The 14726-nt window shown below is 42.8% G+C and overlaps 1 protein-coding gene across 4 annotated transcripts in view; it reads right to left on the reverse strand.

Annotated features, from left to right (window-relative positions):
• The window catches only part of FAM120A (family with sequence similarity 120A), a 115162-nt gene that overhangs the window by 19118 nt on the left and 81318 nt on the right, over nt 1-14726 (reverse strand). For all 4 annotated transcript variants that reach the window (XR_002517709.2, XM_009189207.4, XM_003911994.4 and 1 more), the window contains exons 10-11: nt 14482-14656; nt 3717-3966 (exon numbers count right to left, since the gene is read on the reverse strand). Coding sequence is in view for 3 of the 4 variants with exons in the window: in XM_009189207.4 (XP_009187471.2) it covers nt 3717-3966; nt 14482-14656 (425 nt within the window). In the remaining variant the exon portion in view is untranslated. The remainder of the gene's footprint in view (nt 1-3716; nt 3967-14481; nt 14657-14726) is intronic.

The raw sequence follows: 14726 nt of genomic DNA on the forward strand, positions 1-14726 counted from the left end.
TTATCCATGCTGCAACCCCAACAAAGACCTGCTCTGCTCTGTGCCCTCAGCCTGCACCCTCACACAGCAGCCACCTCTGCTCAGACTCCATCCCCCGTCTCTGCTATCAGGGATTCTAGAGATTTGACTGATGTTCTTCCGCTGCCCATCCCAATTGCTGCCCTAGTATAACACTTAAAATATATGTATGCCCAAACTCTACCTTAACCAAGTGATCGATGTTAACATCACTAGTAAAAGCAAAAACTAAACTGCCTTAGGGAGCAATGAGAAGACCACCATACCCCTTCTGTGGGGTTCCACCCCAAATGCATCACCTGACTCTAATCATGAAGAAACATGTGTCCAGAAGAAATTGACAATAGTCTACAAAGGAATAAAAAAATTATAGCCATGAGCTGGCTACCTGTGTTTGTAAAGAGCAGGTTACTGGAGCATGGTCGCACCCATTCATTTCTGTCTTGCTGACGGCCATCTCAACAACGCTGAGGAGATGGCTCAGGTGTTTCCAGGATCACTGCTGAGAAAGGGCCAGCACTCCGCTGCCAGGCCCCAGGCATCGAGAGGAGCAAACAGAAGAGTGGGCTGGGAGGCAATGCCATGAGGACCAGCTGCATGCATGGCCTCTTCCCTGTCCGTGCATCTCAGTGCTCACACACAGCAGGCCACGAGGCACCAGCCACAGGAGGAGCAGAGTAAATACAGCAGATGGGACGGCATCAAGAGTCTGAGCATGAACTTAAACACGAAGCTGAAACGATGTGACCCTAGTCTCCTATAGTGCAATAGCAGCTCATCCTCTGCCACAGCCGCGGGGCCCCAGAGTGTGTCCTCACTCAAGGTCCCAGTATGTACCTTAGGTCAAGTATATGGTGGCCAGTCAGGTGCTCTGCTAGATTAAAGGCCATGTATCACACTAAACTTGGAAGAGAAAAATACAAAAAAAAATCAAATTCATTATTGCTAATTTGATCTCACAGAATCCAAAGTCTTAAACTTTCTATGAATATAATATTGTTATTGATGTCCTTAATTGAATGTGCCATCAGAGGAAACCAGAAGCCTCTAAAAACAAAAATAAAGAAGGAATCAGCTGGGCACAATGGCTCATGTCTGTAATTCCAGGACTTTGGGAGGCCGAGGTGGGCGGATCACCTGAGGTCAGGAGTTCAAGACCAGCCTGACCAACATGGTGAAACTCCGTCTCTACTAAAAATACAAAAAATTAGCCGAGCGTGGTGCTGCATGCCTGTAATCCCAGCTACTTGGGAGGCTGAGGCAGGAGAATCACGTGAACCCAGGAGGTGGAGGTTGCAGTGAGCCGTGATCACGCCATTGCACTCCAGCCTGGGCGACAAGAGCAAAAAACTCCATCTCAAAAACAAAATTTAAAAAAGGAGTCTTTCCCATCAGTCAGTCTTCAATGGAAATCACGTTCAGCTGACACACTGTGATCTAAGTCAATCTCCATTTAATTGAGTCTTCCTAAGTAAGTTATTGGCCTTAACATTTGTTATCAATTTAAGAACCACCAGGCAATAAAAACATGAATAAGCTTTGTCCCTCCCTTCCTAAAGTCAGGTAGTTGGGACCCAGGGGGAGGGATGGTCAGTCGTGCCTACAAAAGCAGTGCCAGCCCAGAGGGTGAGACGGGCCCTAAAAGAAGCAGGGGCAATGGGGACTGCGCCACACAGGGATCCTGACCACGTAAGGGGCCATGGGGCTTCCCAGCCAAGCCTCTCGCTGCCAGAGTCAGAAGCTAAGAATGTAGCAGGATGCTAGACCGTACCCTAGGAACACGGGGAGGGACACTGGACTGTGCCAGCTTGGGAGGACCGGGGTGAATCCACTGTTTTCAATGAGATACAGGAATATGCAGCAGCAATGTTAGGGTGGATCCTCCCATGCTGCACTGGGAGGGCCAGGGCGGCAAAGTTCCCGCAGTACGGAACCTCCGACTCTGAGAGCCTGGCTTCTAAATGCCGTCCCCTACTTGGAGGAACTAGGGCTGCTTGGAGAAATGGGGATCCCAGGGCTGAGGCAGGGAGACACAGGGGCAAGCAGAACATCTGTGGAGAAGAAAGGAGGTGCTCAGAGAAGATGATGCAGGCCAGTTTGCAAGGTGACAAAGGGAACATCAAAACAGATGATGGTGCAGTGAGCTGAAGGACCCTAGAGAAACAGGAGGCTCTGAGTCCATGCTGATAAAAATGTGCTGGCTGTCTGAGGAGTGAAACCTTTACAGGGCCTCCAAGCACTTCCACATGAGATGGTTACAAAAGGTGAGAGCAGCTCCACGTGGAGAAGCCACAGTCACCCTGCACCAAACCCTCAGAGCCAGTGTCCTGCCTAACGGGACAGAAGGAGGTGTGCATCCCCAGGCAGGGCATCACTCCTGAAAGCAGAGACAACCTGGAACAGGAACAGGTTCCTTGTCATAAAGGACACTGTTGGGACAACAAGCCTAACAGCTCTGAAGGGTGGAATGGACCATAGCATCACTGTGGATTGATTTTAATGGTTCTATGGTGGTTATGAAGTAAAATGCCATCAATTGTTAGAAAATCAGTAAAGTATTTAAGTTAAAAAAAAGTTTCTGTGTTGTACTTGCAACGTTTCTCTATGTTTGAGGTTCTTTTAAAACCAAACCAAACCAATCAACTCCAAAACCTAAGGAACATCCAGTATGCATCCCAACTCAATTGAACTTCAAAACATCAACAGTATCTACCCATACACCTGAGCTGTGGGCTGTGAGGGCAGAGACACAAAGACATCCCAGCAGCAGGACCACACCAGCACCCACACCTTGGTTTCCAGACACCTTTTTCATGACAAGGAACCAGGGCTGCTCTTTGGAGACATGGCTGACGCTGGGGCAGGGAAACACAAAAAGTGCCTGAAGCATCTCGTAGGGCAAAAAAGCAAGGAAGCTCTCCCAAAACAAGAGGACGCTGTGTGTCACACGGGTCAACCTAAGAGAGCTCCCAAGGCCAGAGTGTGGGACAATGTAAGGATAAGGCAGAGCTGGATATAACCCCAAGTGAATTGATTATGACCCTCTAAAAAGAGGAAAGGAGCCCATACTGATATAAATACGGCATGTGCCACACTAACGTGTTGGTCAACAACGGACCACATATATAATGGTATAAGATTATAATACCATATTTTGACTGTACCTTTTTCACATTTAGATACACAAATACTGACCATCATGTTTGTGTAAATATACTCTATGATGTTTTACACAATGACAAAATCACCTAATGATACATTTCTCAAAATGTATCCCCATCATTAAGCAATGTGTGACTGTAAATGATTAAATAAATGAAGGGGGAAGAAGTGGCACATTTTCCCTACAGAAGAACTCCAAATAATATATAACAAGAATCCCCCTCTTATAGCCTTCAAAATCTTCAATATTTAAACAATAAACTATATTTAAAATCATTATATAATATTTACATACCATACATGCTTACGAAATATACCTAGAAACATATTGTATCATATAAATTAAAATATATTTTGCATTTACATAACCTACACTTCTATCACATATATAAATATAGGATGAGGATAAATTTCAAGAGACAACATGATTGATCAGGAATAAACTTTACATCCTTTCTCGAACTCATCTGATACCGTGGTCACGGCCCTTACACCTGGCTGGGACCCAGGTCCCAGTTCCCATGCATGGCACCCACCGTAAGACGCAGCAGAGCACCATGAGGTGAGTGGGCACGTTGGCAGGGTTGAGCATGGCTGGGGTGTCCGACCTCATGCAGGCCAGGAAGGCCCTCATCCTGCGGTTCTTGTCTTCTACCGCCTTGCCCAACCACAGCCTCTTCAGGTTGGGGCAGGTCCACTCCCTGAAGGCAAGAGCTTCAACCAGTTCCGGGGTTTGAGGAGACTTCCCTTTGTAAGCTGCCCATTCTTTAATGATCACTGGTGAGACTACAGAAAAAAAAAAGCCAGAAAAGACACATTCATGCATCATTCACCTACTTTCAGTCTTAACAAAAACAAGCAGCTCTAGTAACTGGTCTGAAGATTGGCCTCTCAGGTAACAATATATTCTCTCCTTAGCAAAACCACCAATCATCAAGTCCTTGTGGGTATTTTGTTTGCCCCTCTATTCTGTGCAACTAATGGCTCATTCAGATTTTCAGTTAGGCCACAAATAAGTTTCATCCAATCAAATCATGACTTGATTTTCTCATATAATTAGTATGTATAAATCAAGATGTTAGACAAAATCCATTTTAATATTTTATATCTACAAATAGTTTTAACAATTAGTGTAATTCACAGAAGTATGTGGTTATCTAATTATTTTAACACACAAAATCCAATTTGGACAGCTAATCCCTTTCTACATGGATAAATACCCTCATAAATTAGATTTGAGAAATAATTTGCATGCAGTAGCCACTTTACTAAACCTTCCACTTCAACAAATGTAACTATTAAACTCTATTTTTAAGACTGGCCAGTAAAACATAAGTAGATGTAAATATTCCAAGTTTTGAAGTCCCAGATGATGCCAGCACACAGTAATTCTATTCAGCAAGACTTCAGACAGAGTGTAAAGTTATCCAACATTTCGCTTCAAAAAAGACAAGAAGTTCTAAGTTGATATAATACAGAAACAATACCTTTTATCCACAGACGTTTTACTATTAGTCAATTAATTCTTACAAATACATAAACATGCACATTTTCCCACTTGATTTCCCCATAAATTAAGGAAAAAACAATGACGAGGAAATAAAACAAAAACAATCCATATTGCACAGTAGAATGTTAAAATCTCATCAACTGCACTGAGGTAACAACCCAATAGGGAAATCCGGAAATCTGGGTGTGCATTTTATAATTAACAAGTGGTTCACTCTAGTTGAATAAACACCAGAACCAAAGCAGGGCCTGGTGTGGTCCCTTGCCCAGTGCTGCTACACATGGGCAAAGACACCGTCCCTGGCTAACACACTCCAGTACACGGCCCACTCCAAGGCCAGTGGCTGTACGGAGACCAGGATGCTATCATAAACTCTAATTTGATCTTCAACATATTAATTCTACCCAAATTACATTAATCTATCTGGGCTTGTCTTCTCTAAAGTAATACCTAAGGCATTCTGAAGAGTCCAAAAGCAGGACAGAGTTAAAGGTATTACTGGCTAATCTCCAGTTCCACTGAGTCTAAATATAGTCAGGCAATACAATAATCTCTTAAAATGTCATGAAAAACGCCAGGAGTTAGAAACTTGGATACACAGTTTCTCAGCAACAGAAAAAAAATGCTTAAACACATTTCAATACCTGACAAGTCAGGTAACAGAGTTACCTATAGGAACATGTTGAGTCAAGACCTCATGGCAAGGGCTCTGTGACAAGCCCTTCTGGAGCCAACTCCAGATAGTGTCCCCTTATGTGAAGCCTGTCGGGCAGAGCTGGGGTACAAGTTAAGGCAGTCACTGAAAATTTTCCTTTTACAAAAATGTTACTGCTCTCATTAGGCAAATATCTTTCATTTACATTTGAATATCTTAGTGTTTAGATGTTAAAGAAATATTTCAAACACTCCAAATGCTTTAAAGTCCATCAAGTCAAAACAGACATACATGTATATATAAATACATGCTTATTTGTTTTTATTCAATACTTTTAGGTGCAGATATAAAACCAATAAAGTCTCCATCACGAAGCATACCCTGTCATTGGACGCACAATCTAAGGCACCGCCTCCACCCCGATCCTGTGATCTCCAACACAGCTCAGCTTCCAGAAGCTTTTCCAGAAGTAGTGTCAGAACATACAGGATCATCTCCACAACCACCACTACCATGCACAGGCCTTCCTGTGAGCCGACCTGCCTTCCTTCCTGTGACCCAACACCAAGGCTGCTTCACCCCAAGAGAACAACCGGCAAGGGGAGCTTCCAGAATGAGCTGTTCGCCAATATGCTATGTTGCTATCAGATTACATAAGCACACCTCGCAAACACATGGGACAGACACATCACACATTTCATACCATGCACACGTCGCATACTTCACACAACATACCCCCAACAAACCCCACCTCACACACACCCCCACCACACCACACCCATACCACAATACACACACTGAAACATACCCCACACACAGAGCATGGGTTTATGTGGTGCATGTCAGGAGACCCCTACGGGTTTTCAAGAGAGGCAGTCTTACTAAATTGGCCTTTAGCTTTGTCATTTTTTTCTTTCCCTTTCATTGGCTCTGTTCTTGCCTCTCTTTAATCATTTTAACAATCATTCATGTTTTGTTTTCATTCTAGAAAAAAAAAATTATTGGTAGATTTTCCTTCTCAATTTCAAAACCTTTAGGCCTCTGCAGAGTTCATCCTGTGAGGCCCTAGGTCACAAAGTGAAGAGGAGGTCATAGGCACTAGTTCTAATGCATGGTATCCCCAGAAATATGCGCTCCAGCTGCAGGCTCTGACAACTCTCCCCATTAGAGCTCGGAGGGCCTCTGTGTACCTGAACGAGCCTGGCCTGGTGCTGTGTCTCAAGACTCAGCACAGCCCAGAAGGAAACAGGTGAACACACTCCTGAGAGCCGAAACTGGACTCTTGTTGATGAACTCATGGCAATACTCCAGCCAAAGGCTGCTCCGAGTCCTAGAAGGGCTCAGAACTGCCCTGGGTAAGCCTGTAGACACAGCAGGCACAGAGGGGGTTAGTGTTCTCTTTCACAGCACTAAGCATGTTGTTGCCCATGTGCAACAGTCATGACAAGAACAGCAAGTCCAATTCAGGAAATACATGTCTTTATCAAAGAAAATAGATGTGACTGACACAAAGGCTTGCTCCAGAAGCAAAGGTGCTCATCTCTAATAGTTAGAGAACTTTTGAGTATTCCACCAGAGAACAGAGGTGGAACCTTAGGCCAATCAGTTAATAAGTATTTACAGAACATCTACTATGTGCCAGGTAGGGCTGGGACAGGGGGAAGCAGGCGATCTGCACAGGCATGTGCTTGAGAGGGAGGGTCTCCTTGGGTTCTCAGACCTGGGCCTAGATCCAGGGACTAAGATAAGAGGTAACACCTAACTTTGCAACACAGTCCTGATGATTAAACATAAAAAGCACCTAGCACCCCTCATTATGTAGAGATAATGAGATCAATTCACATTTTGTACATTACTTACATTAAATTAATTACAAATGAGTGTTTATGAAGAATTCCAAGGGACATCCAATTTTCGGGTTGAAATAGCAGCCTCAAGAGTGGAAGAAGTTGAGGAAAGAAAAATGCCTGGCTCTGTTTCACAAGTCCCCTGCAAAGGGGCAGCTGGAGGGTAGCCACCAGAGATGAGAACGTCTGCTGCTCTTCTCTCTCTGGGCTGCTGTTTTCTTCCGAAGAGTCACTGTTGCCCAGGAGGAAGGACTTCTTAGCCCTCACGGTATTACTCAACCCAAAGGAAATAAGCAAATACAAAGTACCCAGCACAGCAAGTAATTTGAGCTTTTACAGAAACCTGGGGGTATGTGGGCTTGCCCATGGCACTAGGCTCCAGCACATCCTGGGTGGCTACCGGTTCTGGGTCTTAGAGCATGGTAGTGTAAAACGAACTCTGTACTGGTAGTTTTGAAGGGAAACATGTTCCTACTGCATCTTACTAAAACAGTAAGATTCCTGGAGGTCAGCTCACGTATCACCATCAACAAATACTAATCTCATCTTTTCACTGTCAGAAAAATTCACTACTTCAGGAAGTAGCCTACTTCTGAAAGACTGAATATTAAACTGTCTTCCTTACCTTAAACTCAACCATATTTTTACACTGGCAAAAACAACTCTAGGGCAGACATGTTACTGGACGCTAAATTTATAATGCATTTTCCTTACAGAAAGCACCCCTTCAAAATATAATTTGGGGCCATAAAATACTATCGTACTTAAGTTGTCAGTAAAAAACTCAATGTTTTCCATCATATGTTAATCATGTTCTTTTAGTAGCACACTTAACATGACAACTAAGCCACCCTGGAAATCTGTTATAATGCTGACTTTGGGATCTATCCCAGCCCAGGTTCATTTTGTAAGCCAATCCCAACTTGCCGGAGTGGCCGCCTGTAAGATCATATTATAAAGTATGTCTCTAAGCTCAGTGCCAGAGCACGACCATTAATTAGCAATGCCCACTAAGAACATAGGAGAGAGAACTGCAGCATGCATGCACACGTGTTCATAGGTTAGGAAGAGATGCAGGCAGATGAATGGCTTCCAAGATGGTGGCCGACTAGACTCTGGTTGTGTGTATTTAGGGAGCAGCCACTATTATACTTGACGAGCTTTCCTGGGTTTGTTATGATCATAAACAACAACAAAAACCTCCAACTCATTTATATTAGGACAGAAACAGAAAAGTGGATACAATGAAGACTGGTTTTTTTCCTTCTAATAGAAAAATTGCCCCCTAATTTCTAAGCAGCCCCAGCGTGTAGGTAGCACATTGGGTTCTCTTCCTCAGGCTGATACGTCTGTAAGCACCCTCTGTAATTCTCAAAGGTAAAAGGCTGTGGATATTTTCTCAAACCTTTGATATTTGAGGTGGGAGCAGCCCACTGTCCACAAAAATATAAATGCTTAGTAAGGCACAGGACATGTAGCAGAACACGGTATTACAGACATGTAGATAAATGCTGTTCATATTCCTCATTCCACGTATGTTATTCATAGTATATTAGAAACTCAAAAGCTCAAGGATTGGCAAGTAACACTGGTTAAAAAAAAAAAAGAGTACGAGGACTTATGAAACAAATATTAATCCAAAAGAGTAATATCACAAATTGGCCTGTCATATCATTTGCCTTCCTAAGCAATCGTCTGATGTGCTAAGTCTACTCAAAGTTCTGTGAAAAAAACCTTAATGCTTCTCCTAGAAAGCTTTGTAGAATAAAGAAATTCAGACAGACTTATTAGCAGCCTTCATAGAAATCGTGGGAAAAATGTTTACAATACCAATTTTCACAATATTCAATCAGTACAGTAATATTGATTAAAGTATTCTATTTCATAATATAATCCAGTGAGCAGACTTAGTTTACTTTTTATTAGCAATTCCAATTATTAGCACAAATAAAAACATTTTTAAAGCAAACTAGACCAGGAAAAAATGCTCCTTTCGGCTTTTCTTGGTGGTTTAAAAATACAGGAATAAATATAGGAAAATCTTTCATAAAAATAGTACTCATCTATAAACTTGATCCCTCATTCCACATATTTATTTCATGTGTGTATAATTTTTATCTGTCTACTTTTTACAAGCCTGTTTCTCTTACTTACTTAATTTTGAGGTACTAGGGAAGACTTTTGTAGGAAATGGGAGGCAAGAAACAAAAGCCAATTTTATTAAGATGATGCTAAAAAATGTGTAAATCACTAAGCTTTACTTTCTGAACTTTGTGCTCTTCAATTATAGCTGGGGATACTTATTACCCTACAATCTTTTTAAATGTAAGCCTTTTATTCCGTCTCATTTGCCCTCAAACCACTGCAGCCTCTCCCACTGACCCTTGGAGAGAAAGAACCCCAGTGACTGGGAGCGACAAGAGGCACTCTGAAGGAGGAAAAGCCAGAGAGGCACATAAACACCTGAACTACAGGAACGAGAAGAAGAAACTCGCCACAGTATCTGTATTTTTGCAAGGTGAAGGCTTCAAAGCCAGAGGTTCCTGCGTCAGACCCCGGACACATCTCCGGGCCCAGCCTTTATTCCAGCATCAACAGAAAAGGTCTCTGGGTTCCACCTTCCCTACCAGCAGGTGCCACTATCACCGTGGATCACGTCTGGAGGAATCTGCATGCCCCTGGGTGTTAATAGTTCTCTTCTACATACACCACTGGGAGGGCTTAGAATTCCAAGGCATATACTGCCATGATAAGCAAATATTCTTCTGAATTTCCTAAAAGTGAAATTATAGAACTTAAGGATGGAAAGAAAGGTGTGGAAAATAAATTGCCAGCACATAATACAACATGACTTTCAAAAGGCTGGAATTTTTTTTTTCTTTTTCTTTTTTTCTTTTTTCTTTTTGCTATCACCTAGTTCAGGAGCAGAAGGGCTAGAAATTTTTGAGGGTCTCATATCCTACTTTCGCCATATAGTGACTTTAAAAATGAAAGTTTAGTAAATCACAGAAAAGCTAGCTATAAATTATGAACACTTGACCATATGCCTTAATCACTGACTAGGTTTCCAAAAGAATATACATGACTTAAACTGCTGAGAGTTAAATATTTTTAAGCAACTCTTAAGACTTCAACACGCTTGCCTTTTGAATAGTTCTCTCCGATAATAAGGCCATCTTGGGACATTCCTTATTGTTACAGTGACCATTAACAGGAACATACAGCTGTGCAGATAAGGTTCTGAAGCTATTTTAGATCACAGATTTTCCATTCAGAAATGGCCACACCAGCTGCTGGAGCAGCAGGCTCTCTCTGGAGTCCATATGCAGAGGGCTGGGTTGCCAGATCACTTCGGAAAGCCAAGGAAGCAGGGTTGGGGGAGAACAATCCTTCACAGGGACATGGCCTCCCAGGACTCTTTCTTTGGTTTATGGATCTTCCAGTATGACAATAATTTCATTCAACCTACATGTGGTCCAAGAGTGGCCATAGATTAGACAGCAAATATCAACAAGATCTAAATACAATCATTGTTCCATCTTGTCAATCAAGAACTCCTGAGAAACTTTTCAATGTCAGCTTCATTGTGGCACAATCAGACATTTTCCTATTCTATTTAGATTGTCAAGAAGCTGTAGCACTCTCCTTAGTACAAATATGTGTTACCAATTAATAGATATTTCAAGTAAGGAAGTTTAAATCAATGGTCCGAGCAGGGTCAGTATTTAATCAGCTAAAATCTAATGAACAGGTTATATGGAAAGCATTTTAATGCATGCAATGTTCATGAACATAGATCACACTGTGCACATCACTCAATTCTCAAACAAGGTTGGTTTTGAGCAAGTTGAGAGCATTGAGGCTTAACAATCACAAGATATTCTCAAAACAAAAATATCCCTTCTGGAGAGCTGGTGTTCCAATTAGGGTGATAATCATGGATATATCACTGACATAAAAAACTTTTTTATAGGCTTGTTTCCTCCTCATGAATGTAACTACGCATGAAACAAGTTCAATTTTATCAGCTCCCTATAAAGACCTAGATTCCAAAGCTGCTTATAAAAATCTCACCCACTGAAATTACGGTACTGAGTAAGGTCTCTCAACTTCTAAACTCAGGTCAAATCTATACATCTTTTCCATTCAGAAATAAACTTGTATTTGTCATAGCACATTAATAATGCATCTTTCTAAACACTTACATTCTAGTGTCTTAACTGTCTAGGCAAAGGTCATCTGCACCTGCTCCATCTTTGACGCTTAAAGGCTTCATTTCTGTTTTGGTTCAGTCCATATATCGCTATCCAACTCATCTTTCTAAATGGAAACATCATTTGTAACAAACCTTCAATGGCTTCCCATCTCTACAGAAAAGTCAAAATCAAAGTTCATAAACCACTTGAGCAGAAAAGACTGCAATTTGTTTACCACTGACCTTTCAAAGCATCTCAGCACTTACGCACGCTCTCACATAACAGAGTTTAATTTTCTGATGCACCAAACCAGGTCTTCATCTCCAACAAGCTGTGTGTACCTAAACCAATTATTCATTCTTTCACTGCCTGCTGCACACTGCTCTAAGAGTAATATACACAATAGCAAAAGACATAAATGTTTATGAAATCACTTTTAAAATCTCATTTACCATCAAAGAAGTACAAACTACCATTGGCAAAGCTCAGCTTCCACAGTGGAGAAAATACCCAGGCTCCATGATCAATTAACAAGCGCAGTTGGCTGGGCCTCTGTCCTTTTCCTCAGTGCTAGTTGACTCCCTTTCCCAAACCAAATCTGATGCATCCTTATCCCCAATCCTTCCTGCCTTCACCAACAAAGGTGGCCCCAAAGTATGAACTCCTGCCTCTGCTCCTCCTTCCCACCTAAGTCTACTAATACAAACTCTTTATCAGGACTAATTTTTTCCTATTCTCTTTGATTAACTCACCTCTTCCCCACTAAATCCTCCCCATTGGTCAAAAAAAGAACATAACAATCCAAAAACTATTCAGTCTCCCATCCTTAAAAAGAAGGAGGAGAAGAGGAAAGGAGGGAAGGGAGTTCCTGAAAGTTCTCACTTTGAAGATACAGCCTTCCTTTGGCCATCTCAGCCACATCTCAAGAGAAGATCCAGTGCCACCTGCTGCCACCATCTTGTTTTGTGTTCTCCTGTGTCCCTTTCCTCCTCCACCGACATCAATGGCATCCCCATTCGCTTGAGTCATTTCAGACTTCCCCAACCCTTCTTGTCTTTTCTTCCTTTGATGGCACTCCTGTGACTTCTGATTCCAGCTGGAGTTGGTCTGCTCAGAGAGGGTCGGGGCAGTCTGACACCACGAAAGCTGTGGCCTGCCCTGGCTTCCACAATCCCCACCTCTCCTCCTGCCCCCCACCATCCACATGCTCTGCACATGCTGGCCCCTCTGAGAGCTTTCTCTACTGTGCATTAACAGGACAGCCTCTCCCAGGCCCAGCCGGAGACCTCTCAACCTAGACCAAGACAGCTGACAGGGAGCTAGCATGAGAAGCACCATCAGACATGCGTGCTGCAGACATGCAGCAGGCACGAGGTCAAGACTCCACTTCCTGGGCATGTTTGGTACCGCAGCACACCAATGATGCCGAATGGCCCAACTCTGGAGGGGTAGGGGACAGTCACAACTGACTCCACGGGACAGCACAGAAGCCACAAAGCCCGTTCCTATTCAGCCCGAGGTGATCACTGGAAATGCCTAAAGGAGTTTGCTGCGTAAAGGTAACACTGTTTTTAGAACACACAAACAAATAAAAAATAATACCTTCTACCACGAAGCCAGTGCAGTGCTCTGAAGCTGAGGACAAAGGAGCTGCAGCACCCAGGATGTCACAGGATTTGGGACTAGACAGAGCCTGCAGCGCAGGCAAGCTAAGCCCGGGAGAGAGGAACAACTGAAAAAAGGGGGTCTGAGGGCCTGGTCAGGCTGCAGGAGAAGTGAAGAGTAGTGACAGGCCAGGACAAGTGACCAGCCATGTGCAAAGTAAGAAATGCCATTCTTTTGTGAGCAAATGGATCACACAATGTGAGAAAAGAATGAAAACAGGTACATTGAAGAATGTCCTGAACCTTTGAGAAGAATGTCATTTACAATGTTCATTGTTCCACATGGTATCTCCAGCCATCGAAGACACAGAAGTCCTGATCACCTCCTGCCAGTGACAGTCACACTAGCAGCTCAGCAACCACTCTCAGGACAACTATCACCAAGGAAGGGTAGTGAGAAGTGCTTCACTCTAACGCCTTACGGATTGCAAGTTTGTCATAGTAATTGCAAACAGAAAAATTTTAAATCTAATGAACTTAGGTTAAAGTTCCAAAGCTCAGCACTGCACACAGTCAGTGCTGACAAGGAGCTTCATCATCTCAGGAGGCCTGCATTGACCCACCACACAAACAAATAGTCTGTAACTAATTATCCATGGCTCAAAGAATGATCTAGTAATTTACAATGTTCACAATTCATAATATTCTTAGACTGTATGTTTGAGGATTCTTTTCTATATTTCCAACTAAATATACAGTTACTTTTACATTCCTTACATTAGGAAATAAAATTACCTAGAACAAAAAGGCATCATTTTCTCCAAGTATTACACAAGCCCACTAGAAGATAAAAGAAAAATGCTTTGACCTCATCTTTGACCACCTTTTCAATCCTTTTCAGTGTTTCCACCTGCACCCCCCACTCCCAGAGTTGATCAGCTGGAAGTGCACATGTCTCAGAGGATTCCGAGACAAATCATCACAATCCTGCGACGATCCGTGAGTCCCACGACCTTCGCTACAGCTGCAGAGCCATGCGTGGTGGCACTCCAACAGCACACACATGGCCAATCAGAGACCTGCTGGAAGTTTTCTCCAGGACCCTGGCCTTCTGGAGAGAGCAGATCTTTGTTTCATGAAAACCAGAGCACAGAAACACACTCGTCCTGATTACCAAGACGTGGTAATTACAGAGAGTGGCAGCAATTCAGGTCTGCTTTCAGATCAACATTCACTTTAAAGTGTAAACCTGTTTTATTATTTTACCGAATAAACATCATTATTGGACTGTTACTGAGGAAGAAAGTCTGTGGCTTCTCCTCCTTTTCTAAGAGCTTTTACCCTGGCCTACTGCCCCGATGACGGCCCACCTCCTTTACACAGAGGCACTCAGGGTCAACTCAGTCATGATTCTTCTAAGGCTTTAGAAAACGCACAAGAGATTACGAGGTACCGAGGAAAACAAACAATGGATTGTTACAGTACATACATTCTGGTGGAAGTCTGTTCTTTCTAAAAGCAAGTCTCTCAGTTTTCTTTCTGCTTTCTGCCAAACTAAACAGGACTCCGTAAACATACTGACGAACTGGCCTATAGAGCAGAGCAGCCGGAGGCAGGTCCTTGTTGGCTTCATCTTCAATAGAAACAGCAATTTTGATTTCACCCTTTGCATGGAAGAAAGCAGAATAACATTGCACATTTTTCACGTTGAATTTACAATACACTCACAGAAAT

Source organism: Papio anubis, chromosome 13 (genome assembly GCF_008728515.1).
Source record: "Papio anubis isolate 15944 chromosome 13, Panubis1.0, whole genome shotgun sequence".
NCBI classification, from domain to species: domain Eukaryota; kingdom Metazoa; phylum Chordata; class Mammalia; order Primates; family Cercopithecidae; genus Papio; species Papio anubis.